The following is a 14,804-nucleotide window of genomic DNA, read 5'->3' as shown; positions in this document are numbered from 1 at the left end:
TAGCCTAACTAAGTCAAAATAGGCTATAATAAAACAAATCTACATAGTTCTGCATAATGTGTCTATTATAAACTTGCCTTCAGGCTACAACATGGATTATAAATGAACAGATAGGCCTAGATGTCACTGTAAAACTATATACTCGGTCTAATATGATCGAAAGGTTCCCTTACTATTGAGCCCTCCCTCCGCCTCTAGCCTGCATTTCCATCCCATGGCCGTCTCTAGGTGATTTAGCGCCGCCAGTCTCAAGCAGGTGTCCAACATGGCGATCACGGGGAACGGATCTCTCACTATTTCTCTGTTTGTTTTCGTGATTTCGGCGGCGTTTCTTCTGAAAGGTAAGGGTTTTGCCATGCAGAATTGCTATATCAACAGCTAAAGCCCCAAAAAGACCAAGGGGAAGTTGTGGCGCGTTTGCGCGCGGGATGCGCACTTCTTCTCAAATCACAGCATCACTTTCTTTGGCTCTGACAGGCTGTATATATGCCTGCCTGCTTAAACATATCTGTGGTGTGTTACTCTATGGTATTGTTTCAGAGAGTTTAGGGCACTTCAGCATAGCTATGCCGACTGCCGTCATTTTAGTGCATTAACAGGGCGACCGATCTTATAATGCAATAAATGACGGACATAGAACTGCCATAAAAAAGTAGCCTAGGCACTGGCAGAGTGCGGAACATTTGCACAAGTAACAAAGTGTTTCAAGTAGACTAATAGTGATGAATCGAGGGCATGCAGACCTTTGGCTAAATGTTGGCGACTGAGGTGTAAATGTCAAACTGCAAAACTCAAATCTCTTTGAAAACGGTATTATGATGTTACACGTTTTTCGCTCGAGGGCTCCTATCTTTATCGTCTACACAGTTACAACTCGATCGGTAGTAGACACATCTCTGAAGTCTGACTTCAGGTGCGCGGTAGAAAAACACGCAATGCAGCTATGGTCTCACACAGTGTCCTCTGCCCGCGGTGAGCGGAATTAGCCACAGAACTGCAGCATCTATAATGCCAGTGTAGTGTAGCTACAACCCGCAGTCTTCACTTCTGTTGTCAGTAAAGCTTGAAATGTGTGTTCGGGCTGATCTGGACGAAAGGGCTCGCTATAACTGCACGAACCGAGGGCAATAACGCCGTGACCGTCTGACCGATGTGTGTATTTCATAGTCCGATATAACGTATTTTCACGGTACAGTGAAGAGTTGCATGCACCACAGTGTTTTTAGATGAAAATGTATTTTCCTCTGGCAATAATGAAACACCAGAAGCTGTTACAATGTCAGTCAGTAGTACCGTGATGCTTCTCGGGATCCTCCTGTTAAAAAAGGACTCGCAACAGTTGTTTTAAGACTGGCACTGGGAAATTCGACACGATTTACTTTTCCGTCTGATTATTTATATATTTGCGTAGCCAATTTCATCTGCATCGCCTATCAACAGGTCTGCATAAATAATGTGTGCGTCTGTCTTGGCACAGCGCGCGCGTGCGCGTTTTTGATTGCGTGCGCCCGTGTCTCCTTGGCGCGCGCATGTTATATAGGGCCTGTGCGCTCTACACGTTAAAAAATACGTTTCAGACATTGGAATTGATTTTTTATGGCTCACTGCATACAAGGATTAATTTCTCAGTTGTTGAATTGATTATGGTTTGTGTTGAAAAGCAGACGAATGACATTTGCAGCATTGTCTAGCTTATCCCTGTCACCATTAATTTAATTAAGCTCTCACTCAAATAAAACAGTACCTTCAGGAGTGCACTATAGCTTACTACTGTACAATACACCAAGGAATGCAGCACTTCAAGGCTGATGCAGTGTGGGCAGGTGCAATTTCAAGCCAAGAATGGCATGGTCTGACTGCAGATCTTTCATTTGTTGCCATTGGGAGCAAGGCTAAAGCTGTAGTTCTAGAAAGAACTGACAAACCACTCATTGGCAACTCCCCCATATATTGTTTAGTTGCTTGCTATTGTTGTTAATCCTGACACAATTAACTTTGTTTCTGTGCCGCGATGAAAGAAGAATATCCTACAATAAATATTACATGCATGCACAGATCTGTTGGTTGTAGACATTACCAGAATGGCAAAGGAGAGTGAGTGTTTATTGCAGAGAGAGAGTAAATGAGAAAGAAAGAGGCGAGGAAAGAGACAAGAAGAAAAGATAGGATTTAGAACATTTCAAGAAAAGGCAAGACATGTGTCGACTCATTCTTTTTTGCAACATTCTGCCTGCACAACGCATTGTCTGCGAAAGTGATGGCTTGTGTACAATACAACAACTGTATTTCTGTCCTCTCTCTTGGGGCAAGGCATGTTAAAACATATGGGCTGTGATCTGATGGTAGGATTTCAGGGGGTTGCATAATACTGCTTACTGTCTCTTCAGGCTCATTCATCAGGACTGAGTGATGGTGATGTGGATCAATACTACCTGCCATGAAGCCGTAAGACACTGCTGAAAGACTGATGCTCAAACGAAAAACACACTTGTTACTGTGTTTGTGGTTGACAGTCAGCGCGTGACATATTAGCTGATCGAGGATGACTGACTGGTGCGGTGCTTACTGCTCATGATGGAGTTGAGCTTTGAAACAGTTCGATTATTTGATTGCTAAGAGGTCATCCAGGGACGTGCAGAGAATGTTAGAGAGGCAGGGGCTGAAATTTCTAAAAGGGCACTTTTGGTGAAAACATCAAAAATAGCAGACCTTCAAGCCCACAACGCGCCGTGCTGCGACGCGTTGTGAGCTTGGAGGTCGGATATTTTCGATGCTTGATGCCACACTGAACTAAGCATAATCAAGTCAATACTGGAGATGTGACGTAATGGCATGGATTTCTACACAAAGAATGCAATTCTTTCAACATAAGGTGCTGCATTCAAGTTCAGGAGAGTTTGGACAAGGCAAATTCCCTTGAATGCTGCCTTCAGGTATGGCATGGAAAGAGGGCATTTGGATTTCTTTCACCACAGTAAAAACTGCATTCATGGTCTGGAGAGGGCACTTTTTACAGACGGATAAAAGGGCAGGGGCTTAAGCCCTCTTTGATGTCTATGTGTGCACGTGCCTGAGATCATCTATGTTTTTCAATCGGTCTCTTTGCCAGAGGTGCATATTGGAGGTTGCTGACTTGCTGTGTATGTGTAGCCTGCACTCAGTCAGTCAGTCACTCCTTCATATCTGGTGGCGCTGAATGCAGAAGATTCAGCTGTAATGAGGGCCAGGGTACCATAAATATATAAACGCTGCTGCTCTACTGCAAACTGAACATCTCTACCCGCTATCTGTATGGCACTGTTCTGTTTCAAGTTGGATTTAAAGCTCTTATTTAATGACCCACTGATACGTGCACTTGCGAAGTATTTTCATTGCCTATACGTGGTGATCACCATAGTGTGTCATTTGTAACAATAACATTCTCTTCCATTTCAAGAAATTGAATTTATTGCTCATTAAACTTACATTAAACTCAGTTTAATAGGCCTCGCCATAATTGCTAGATAATGCATGGTAGTCCTTTATGTGGTGGCAGCTAATCTCCCAGTTATAGAAGGGCTGACAGAGAACTGACAGTTATTTTCAATACAACATGTAAGGAAATGACCCATTGGAATTTTTAATTAAATAAACCTTACTATAAACATTTCACTGACACTGACACTATAGTGTCCTGCTTGCTGTGTACCTTTGGTGCATACAGTATATTTGCAGCCACCTGTATTTGAACCTGGGTCTTCCCTAGTGGGGAACCAAGTATCCAACATTCATGCAGGAATCCTCCCCTGGCCAAGGGAGATATTAGGCTTTTGGATTTCAGGCAGGGCTACACTAATCTCGGAAGACAGATTTTATTTCCTCTTCTTTTTACTGAATAGCTTCCCATTCTGGGCTACACAGTAACACATAGATGTCAGAGTGTACTCAAATCACATTAAAGGGGCTGTTTATTTCTTTTCTTTTATATACCGGACCGGTACATATAAAGTTAAAGCTCTATATTCTGATTGTAAATAATAGTCAAAGGAATCCTACAGGCACGCCTCAGCCTGATGCGGCTGGCCCGGTGTGTCACAGGAACAGGGACAACAATAGTTGGAGAGAGATGACACTGGAGTAGCCCGGACAGTTTAAGCCTTTTTTTATTGGATGAAAGTGGTATTGGTATCCAAACCCGAAAATGTATTTTCTGTTTACTAAAGAGCTGGAGAGACAGAGAGACCCCTGTTATTGGTTGGGGCGTAGCGGAGTGGGTAGAGAGGCTGCCTGGGAAACAGAAGGTCCCCGGTTCATGTATGCCGGCCCCGGCCTATGTCCAAGTGTCCCTGAGCAAGACACTTAGGGCTCTATTTTGATTGTCTTAAGTACCAGCTCTTATGCCCTAACTTAAAGGCCTGTTCATACTGTCTCCGACCACCAAACTTTTCGTCAGAGAGGTCCAGTTCAACTACAAAATGACATCACCCGCATCTTCTGAAAAGCATTACCCAAATTAGTTTGGAAAGCTGCACGCCAGAAAGTCAGAACTCTCCACCGAAAAGTTTGGTGGTCGGAGACAGTATGGACAGGCCTTTAAGTTAAGGCATAAGAGCTGGTACTTAAGACAATCAAAATACAGCCCTTAGCCCCTAACTGCTTCCACTGCTCGTCTAGTAAGGTTGGGTGCAGAGGACACATTTTACATACTAGGGCAAACATACAGTGACAAAAAAGGAGCCGGGACCACATTATAATTACCAAATTATAAACACTCTATTACTCCACCTTTAACATTCATTTAACACAGCATATACTGTAGTTGCAGTAAGTCTACGGTTGCACCAACATATAATATATCTGTGTGTGTGTGTGTGTGTGTGTGTGTGTGTGTGTGTGTGTGTGTGTGTGTGTGTGTGTGTGTGTGTGTGTGTGTGTGTGTGTGTGTGTGTGTGTGTGTGTGTGTGTGAATCATACACAGGTGCACAAAGTCTTCAGTCCATGGTTGTATGTGGGTGTGTGGAACTCTGTTAACATGCTTTGAGAAAGGCCACAAAGTAGATTTGAGCACACGAGGACCTTGTGGTAGTCAGAATAGGACTGCAAAAACATATTTTACCATTGTATTTGTTATTCTAGGCCGGCAAAGTTTAAGGCAGCTCATGGACTGACATTGTAAGTTGGTTATAGAGAGGTTTGCTGGAGGAGGCATAGAGAAACCTTTTCTATCACTGGCCTTCAATTCTTTTCACCGTTTGAAAGACCCCAATCTCTCTTAGAAGCCCCACCTATGGAAAGTGCAAGGTTTCTGTCCACAGAGCGGCTTTCAATTAAATAAGCAGTTGTTAAGTCAAGGTTAAACGTGAGCTATTGTTGACATAGTATCATTCATGGAGCAAGGAGTTTTTTCTTCTTCAGAAATATCATTGAATGACAAAACGGATGACAAAACTTGCTGTGTTAAAATGTAGCAGTCAATTAGTAGCAATAGACTGATGACAGCCTCTTTTATAATTGTGAGGACAGAAGCCTCCATTCATGGCAGTGTTGTGTTAATGAGGAGGAGAGCTGCTGTCTCCCTGTTATGAATTTGACATTGTTCTCTCCGTTCCCTCGATCTGAGAGACCTCACTCTATTAGCCACGTTGCCCGGGTTGTGACAATCAAGTCCACGATGAGAAAAAGTGGAAATACATTGTTTTTGTTTGAGAAGGGGCATAGAGTGCACATTAGCATGGCTGATGGAGCAATCACAAGCCATCATTAACGAAGGTTGCAGAGCTGTCGCAGCACACAGCAACTTAGATGAAGACATACAGTAGGCCAACTTCACAGCACAGATTGTGTCAACGACAAGTATCATAACATTATAGAATAACAATACTAAATATATATTTTTTTTATATTCTTCCATTTTCATCCCACAAGGCATGATAGATCCCAAATATTTGGGCATATTGGTACAGTAAGAAATTATAGGTAATCCATGCAGCAATTATTAGCCCATCTTAGCTCAGTCACAGCCCAGAACCTACAATCCGAGGGCCATAGGGTTTTCTGCTTGAGAGTCGAGACAGAATCTGTAATCATAATAATTTCTCTTAACGAGCCTCCTCTGATCAATATCTTTATATACATGCTAACAGAACAGGGGATTTGCCCTGCAACTGGATTGCTAAATACATATAGCAATAGATACCATACTGTATTGTCACATTTGCTTAAAATCACATTGCTCCATATACTGCCCTCCTGTACCTAAAACAATATACACTTGATGCACCATATTCTCCAGTCACACGTTTGCAATGCTGTTGTTCACCAGTGCATTAACAGTTGGCATACACTCCACATGTACAGTTTACATAAGAGAAATGTGTGTCTCACTAGGGATTTCTGGCAAGAGGTAGCTACTGGTATGAAGCCTCATATTGGTTTATGAACTTACATGATAGTTGATGCTGTACCATGGCAGTTAGATGGTAATTAATGCACTACATCATAGTAAACATGTTATTAGGCAGATTTTGGAAAAACACATTTTTGCCCTATTTGTGGAGATAAGTGACCTACGGTCGCTTATCTCCCGATTAGGGAGTCTTACTGGTTACATAGTAGTAGTTAGTGCTCTTAACGTGGTAGTTACATGGTAGGTAATGTTGTAAGATGGTAGTACGTGCTGTAACATGATTGCATGGTAGGCTATATGTCAAAGCATGCAATTAAATGATACTAACCTGAGTGTGCAGATAGCCCATTCAGCTATGTTAGAGTGGCTTTCTCCTGCTCATCTCAAGAATCACTAGGTCTATATAGATAGATAGATAGATAGATAGATAGATAGATAGATAGATAGATAGATAGATAGATGTCACAGGAGTGATGATCTGAGCGTATGATGACTGATGACAGTGTTGGGCAATGGCGGTGAAAAGAACAACTTTTTTTAATGCTTTTCTCTGTAGTCCCAAGTGAAGACCATTTAAATACTTGAAGATGTCACTCAAAAAAGTCAAATAACATAACTATGCTAAAACAGGCACACCATCTTCCCTACCATGATTAACTGTCGAAACTTGATGCAGGAGACTAGTGTGTTGCAGTTGCAGTTGTTGAAACGGGTAACATGTGGTGATAAGTGTGTACAGAAAATAAGATTTTCCTGTTGTAGAATTCTGAAGTTAGTGCGCTTTTATAAAACAAAAAAACTTCTTAATATTACATTTGATCAATGTTCAGAGTTGCTCAATGGGCCATTTCACATTTTCCTGTGGGCCACCAGTTGAACCAGCCCTGTTTACAGCCTTCACTCATTTGCTAGTTTTACAGTAATGTACTGTAGATCAAGGCTTATATAGTGACAGAAGATAAGTTATTCATGGCTGAATTAGCAGCTGGCGCAGGTTATAACCTCGCAACACTTCTCAAGGTCACACATGAGAAAATTCTGATCCTGTTTACACGAGAGAGAGCTGTTGTTTGACAGGATGTCGCTGCTCACCTTGGAGGCATCAAGCTTGTGAGTTATTATCCCGACGATAGACCTATCTTAATTACTCTCAGATACAGTGCTATCATCTGTCATTGTCAGTCTGATCAAGACTGTGCAACCCAAGCACTAATACCCATTCAGCCAAACCAGAAGCTTATTGATTACTTCTCATACTTGAGTCATTGCATTGCAGAGGGACATGGGAGGCAATAGAGCTAATGGAAGTGGGAAAGTCAAAGTCACATTGCTTACATCTAAGATGACAGGTAAATGTATTTGAAAGGAAATATGGGCCTGATCCATGGGCTTCCTAATAGCAGTCTGTCTGTACTTAACAAGGAAAGTAAGCTTACTGCCAAACCATCAACTGGCCCAAGGTCCAGTTGTCATGGTTGTAACATTTAAGCTGCTCTAGCTATAAATCACATCCAGTGGTCTCCTCGCCTTTTATTTGATACACACAACTGAACCCTTTTATGTAAAAATAAATAAAACAATAAACAAAATAAAGAAATATCATATGGGTTAACCCTTGGCCTTTAACTGCCAGAGTTAAAACATCATATACATCATATGCCACTGCCAGGATTCAGAGAGGTTTTCACTAACCTACAATGTTGTTCTTCACAACGATCCACACACCGATCGCTTTAAAACACCTAGTAGGGTCTCGGAGAATGTGAGAAAAAAATTGGGCCGTCGCAATAATCCATACCGGTAGATTTCAATCAGTTACAATTACATTTACAATTTAGGCATTTAGCCAGATCGACTTACAATGGACAGCACAAGGTGATACATCAAATGCATAGAAATAGTAATCTAGAATCGTAGGTAAGTCAAGAACGTATCGTCAGTCTTACAGTAGAATTAACAAAAATAATAATAATGTAAATTAAAGCTATACACACTATAGCAATGACCTGGCATTAGTCTAAACATCTAAATTACATGTTAGCCTTTGCATAAGCTTGCAAGGTCATCAAGGCTAGGGCAAGTGCTACGGCGGGCTAAGGTGGAGTCTGAAGAGGTGAGTCTTCAGATTACGGCGGAAGATAAGGTGTGAGTCTGCAGTTCTAATTGCAATGGGGAGTTCATTCCACGGTTTAGGGGCCAGGAGGGTGAAGAGTCAGGGAAGAGTGGAGCGTACGTTGTCCTGGAAGTTTTAGCAAAGGTTATGTCAGCTTCCCTGTGTTAGCTGATCTGAATGTGTGTGTTTGTGTTTGTGTGTGTGTGTGTGTGTGTGTGTGTGTGTGTGTGTGTGTGTGTGCGTGCGTGCGTGCGTGCGTGCGTGTTTGTGTGCGTGTGCGTGTGCGTGTGCGTGTGCGTGTGTGTGTGTGTGTGTGTGTGTGTATACCCTGCTTTAATATCTGTTTGTATAATGTGTTTGGTATTGTTGATGACATTTTTATTGCAGCTAATCTCATTATCTGTACAGCAGTGTGTGGAATTCTTGAAAGCGATGTTCCCAAAGTTTTGACAAGGGCACCTGTGTGGAGAGAGAGGACAGTATCACCACAATCTCACAGTAAAATCACCAGTGTACTCTCGCAGATCCATTCGTTTCCATTTGTACATTCTCAGTTAAATGAACACTCAGGATTTTATACTGTACGCAGGCTTAGATAACTCTGGTACAGTACAGTGCAATATCTTGATAATAGTGTCACAAAGACATCTCTATGCCTATGCAACTTAAGAGTGATTAAGTATATCTATAAGATATACAACAGATACCGGGGTGTATCTCCCCATCCCACCCAAACACCGGGTCAGAGGAAGGCACAAAGCTGAGGTCTCACATTATAATAGAAGTGTTCCTTTCTGTGTTAAGGAAATACGTTTCAGAGATGATGAAAATATATGCTGGTGCTGCAGTTTCATTCTGTGGTCTAAACTTACCAAATAAGAGGGTGCATTTTCGTCTGCATAAGCAAAACATAGGTCTGTGCAGCATGTCTCTGAGGAAGACTAACTAGGGATGTCATTAAAAAGAATAGCATGTCTAGACCTCATACAACCAAAACATATTGTTATTGGGGGACTTGCAGGAGTTATTGCCTGTGAGTACTACAGTGACATCCATCAATTTGGGGTTTTATTGGAAAATGCAGATACGCTGCATGCCGCGGGAGATGTAAATGATTTTGTTTAGCATAAAGTTTTGCCTGAACAGCCAGGAAGATGGTGTAGTTAGTGAGGGCAGGGACATGTCTGTGCGACAAAGGCCACGCTGAAAGCCAAAGCTGATTTACTGAGCCTGAGAGCATGGTTATCTAAGCATGAGAAATAGGTTGGAACTGAGGAAGCTGGATTATTCTGGTTTGGATGTAATTAGACTTAAGGATTGTCAAATGGAATGTCCCTGTAACACGAGTGTCATACACAATGCTACTCTGCAGTCGTTCGCCACAAATGTCATGGCTGATGCTGCTACTTTGAGACCAATGAATCTGGGAAAATGGTGTGTTGTGTTCTTCTTTGTTGTCTCCACCAGCCGAAGGCATGGGGGAGAGTATGTTTTCCCCTTCGTCCGTCCGTGTGTCCGTCCGTCCGTGCGTGCGTGCGTCCGTCCGTGTGTCCTCGTTTCCATTATGTGCTCATATACCCAGGCAAAAACATCTATTTTGTCTGCCCTTCTATCTTTCCAATGAATATCAGGCGATACAGTCGTATTACATTCTGATGACATAATTTTCAGATTATGACGTCACAATTATTCCTCCAAAACGTTTTTTTTTTTTTTTTTTGCAATCAATATAAATTCAAGTAACATAAATATTTGTATTTGCTTGCCTAAAGTATATACCGGTAACATGTAAATTATAATAATTATTATAAATTGAATTTCAATCATTTCAATTTCAGCACGAATGCACTTTGATAATGTTCAGTGCTGAAGCAACTGAAGCCACTGGAAATATTTGATGGAAGTTTGTAATCTCCCAAGTCCCAATTTTTAAGTTCCAAAGTTTTAAAATATTGTGCATTTGCATGTAGTTGTGTATCATTTTGACATTCTGTCCTCATCTTACAGTAAATCCCAAATCTACATTTATTCAAATGTGCTTAGTGCAGTGAAGGTTGACACTGTATAATTCATCAAAATGCTTTTTTTTAAAGGATGCTGGTGTGCACAAATTTGAAGGACCAGAAAGAAATATAAAAAAGAATATGCTCTACGTACTGGCTCTCAAGTATTTAACTACGTTTTTCAACTGCCCTTTCAACCGCATCTCACACCTAAATCCATCTAATCACCTAAGAGTTAAACAAAATAAAGAAAACCTATGTTGAGACGGTCCTACGGAATATCCTTAAGACAACAGGATTTTAATGATATATTTTAATCCTAAAATGATGAGGTTAGTAATTATTATTTTAATTAGTACATTAAAACAATATGCTGCCGTAGTTGATGATCAATCAGGGATTGCTTTTTCGGTAATGGCTGCAATGTGCCATAGAAATACTATTTTAACTACTTAAACCCTTTAAACTTGTTCCATGCACCTTTTTCTCGCTGCACACAATCTCTGAAAATATCTACTTGAGGAAGTAGAATAGGGACGTTAGGGTTCATGTACTTAATATTTCTGTGTCGTGGCGTTTGTTTTGATTATGATTATTTCTTTATTGAAATCAGAGCGAATGGGCAAGCTTTGGCTTGAACTGATTGCTGGCCACATTTGGTCTGAAAGGCTGCAAAATGAGATTTTTATTGCTACAAATTTGGCACGCTCTCACTTCCTAGCCCTACCTACACGATAAAATCCTCAGTGTTGATTTAATTCTGGGAGTGTCAAAATCGATCCAAGTGGACCGGTAAGGGTCCTTGAGGATTTTACTGTGTACTGTTCTGTCCCATTAGCCTAAGATAATTTAAACAGAAGGCTCAGATCTTTGCAAAACATGGATATGAGGAAGGACTTTTGATTTGGTTCTGTGCAGGTTTTTCCAACAATAACCTGATTGTGACATTTATCAATTTACAGTGTGATTTGGATGCTGATGTCCTTAACAGTGTTTCTATTTTCACCTGTCATTTTCTGTGTGCATGGCAGGAATGTTGATGGGGCCTTCACTTGTTGGAGGGTTTATTCAACGTCTTGACTTCTTTTGCCATCTCGTCAGGATGATGAAAAGCCTGGCTATGGATTCGTCTCATTTCTCATTTCTCGCCATTGAGTCCATTCCTTCTAGCCTTGTGTACTCTTAAAGATGATTCATACCTGTACGTTTTGGTGTTGCGTGCCAAAACAGCAGATCTACAGATCTACGCGAAGTGGCAAAAATCCCTAAGCCCTTAACTGTACGCTTAACTGTAGATTATGTGCAGTTAGGGGAGTGCCAGACCTGTCAATCCATTATAATTCATACAAATCCTTTCCTTGTTGTTAACGTTAACGGAAATATAAGATTACATAATCTATTAGGCTGTATTACTGTAGTACTGTATACAGAGACATCTGTTTTCAATGGTATGATTTATGATACAGTAGCTACGCATACTCAACACTATTCAAAAATAGTTGCAAAGTTATTCATCAGACAGTTAAACAAAATAAATGTAATTAAAAAAGAATTTCTGTATAAAATATTTATCTAATAATAATTTGAATATATTTTAAAATATCTTGCCTCGTTCATTACATAAAAATAAAGAGTTGCACACTGTAGCTATGGGACACGATAGGCCATAGGCCACAGTTGAAGTTCTTTCAACATAACAGAATTTTACATTCATGGATTTCAGGTGTGTAGAAGTTTATCGACTAGGACCACTGCCCCATATACTCTCCTACTGATAGAGATAGATAGCTTTATTGTCATTCAACATATACATGAAATGCATAAATGAACGAAATTTCGTTTGACTGGCTCCTAGTTAAAAAAAGTTAAAAATACTAAAAACTAAAATACTAAAACTAAAACACTAGAAAACACCACTTAATCAATAAAAACTCATGGTCAAATTCATGGAGATATGGCCCACAGGATTCTTGTATTTGCAAAGATTAAATGCATGGGACAGGACACAGGGACAGCTACAGAAATCAGGGAGTAATCGCTGTCTTTCTCCCAAGAGTTAATTGTGTTCACCTTACTGCAGGGGTTCAAATGCGCAGATCTGATGCTTTCAATGACTAGACTGTTAAATCACTTCTCTGCATATTGTTACAGTAAATAAACGTACGTTTACATAGCAGTCCAACCACCCTGTGTATCTTAACTTGCAGGTGGCTCCTTGTGTATATTTCATGATTGGAATGCACAGAGAGGTGCATGTGGAAAATGTGAATCAAGCATCATTTCATGGTGCTTAAGTGAAGGTCTCACATTTTCCCTGAACCCCACTCATGCTGCCATGTTGTCTTATTGATCCCAAGTCATTTCTCTTGATTAGATACAGTTTCTGTGGCATTGAAGCAAAAGCAATCACCGTTTCATGCCAGTTTGGTGCTAGCCTGCTATCTTGTATTTTCATTGTCAGCTGACTTGAAGCTTTGTACAGTAGAGTACTTCAACAAAGCTCCAGGTGGAATTAATCAAACAAGTAGGCAATGATTTTGCCTCAATTTAGTTTCTTTTTTTTTGTGGCTGAACACCTGCAGCTAGAGATATTATGCTCTGGTTCTCTGGATTACTGTACTGTATGTGGCCTAGAGGAGGTTAGGATTCATGCAGCGCTTATCTTCCAGGCGTGTAGATTGTGCCACAGGGATATTCAAGCCATGATAGAAAATAAGGTACGCGTTCATTAATTTAACTAACAATGCCCCAGACCCTTTGCAGAAAAACCTCCACCAGTCCAGTATAAAGTAGTGCTGTATTTGTCACTCTGACTTGATTAGATAACATCATAGAAGTGAGGATTGTCATGATGATGTGAATATTACACACGTTCAGCCCATGGCTGACTAACTATTGAATGACAGTTGGCGGTCCCCGAGGGAGGCATCTGCCTGTCAAAGTATAAGGTAATTCTAAGTGACATTATTATGAAAACATTGTTGCCTTGCGCTGCTGTAACGTCCTGAGATTCAAGTGATAAATTCATCGTAAACAAACTATTAGAGTGATGGATGGCATGTTTTTGGTGCAAGGTATTGCTTGTCCACTGACTGGGTATAATTATGCCTAATGACTCCCCAGACACAGAAGGACGTCAGACACGGACTAAATGCATGTTTGTTTTTGCCTCCTGCCATTACTCTTTGTGTTGAGTAGGTCACCTCAGAATATTCATCACTTCTCAAGTCATCAACACTGTCGCAATCTGTGGCGAAAACATCTCAGACCTCTTTAGACTGCTGTGTATTACCAACCCATGGCATGCCAGGCTCACTGTAAGACATTTAAAAGGGTGAAATTATGGAGTATTAAGTCATCACAATGACAATCTGTCTGACAAGATATGCAAAGGATGCAGGGGCTCGCTTTTTTTTTTACTCTTTAAGAGTTTCAGAATGGCCTGTAAGTGTGGCGGGTGATGTGAGATCTTGGAGGATGTAATTATTAGAATCGGTATTTATGGGACCAATCAAGCTTTCAGTCAAGAGGAGGCCCATTTGAAGGTGACTCAGGGATGCGGCACCCCAGACAGTTTGAAACAAGCCTTTTAGACAGACCCGTCTCCTCTCCACAAAGCATTCTAAATCATCATCAGTCTAGCCAAACGTGCGCTAGTCTGCCCGACATGTCACCTTTTTATAGCTGCAGCGACACCTGCAGAGAGACCTACAGATAGTGACGTTGAGCCTGACAAGTGGTCTCTAGTTTCAAACACCACAGTGGCATATTTATGCCACTGCTTCTCCTTATTAACCTGTCTAATATGTGATGCTGCTGTATTAAAAGTCTGCTCTTTGTGCTGTCACTGAGCTTTTTAAAGCAATCTCCCTTATCCCCCTCTATTCTCCCATGCATCCGTGATGTGGAGGGTTGAAACCTTTGCACAGCGCCGTGTTTCTTTCAGCTTTTCAGAAGAACCGCTTGTTAGAATGTAGTTTCTGATTCCGCCGCTGCTTCTAGGCGGCTCTCCCAACAGATGCCATTCAACGCTCCCAGTCCTCCCTGGCCTGTCATAATGTTGAGGAAGGAATGATGAGGAATATGCCGGAACATTCCATTAATACGCAGAGCGCCTCCTGCTTTCTCCCTTCGTCTGCGTGTTTCCATTCCTACACAGCCAGATCTTGAGTGTTAATTAACTCTCGAGAGTGTGGAAATTGACTCTCGAGAGTTAAATTAGCACTCCAGCTTTTGCTGTGTATTTCACTTTCCGTCCACTTTCTTCTTACATACTCTTTTTTTTTCATTTATGACAGGAAAG

General features: G+C 41.1%; 1 protein-coding gene across 1 annotated transcript in view; it reads left to right on the top strand.

Moving 5' to 3' along the window:
- Positions 1-265: 265 nt before the first annotated feature.
- cadm1b (cell adhesion molecule 1b) overlaps positions 266-14,804 on the top strand; it is a gene marked incomplete at both ends in the record, with an annotated part of 174,460 nt that continues 159,921 nt past the window's right edge. The window contains one exon of the mRNA XM_080732263.1: positions 266-341. Within this exon, the coding sequence (XP_080588389.1) occupies positions 266-341 (76 nt within the window). The remainder of the gene's footprint in view (positions 342-14,804) is intronic.

Source organism: Nannobrachium achirus, assembly GCF_963921795.1.
Source record: "Nannobrachium achirus genome assembly, chromosome: 8".
Lineage (NCBI taxonomy): Eukaryota > Metazoa > Chordata > Actinopteri > Myctophiformes > Myctophidae > Nannobrachium > Nannobrachium achirus.
This window is presented reverse-complemented; position numbering and strand designations above follow the sequence as displayed.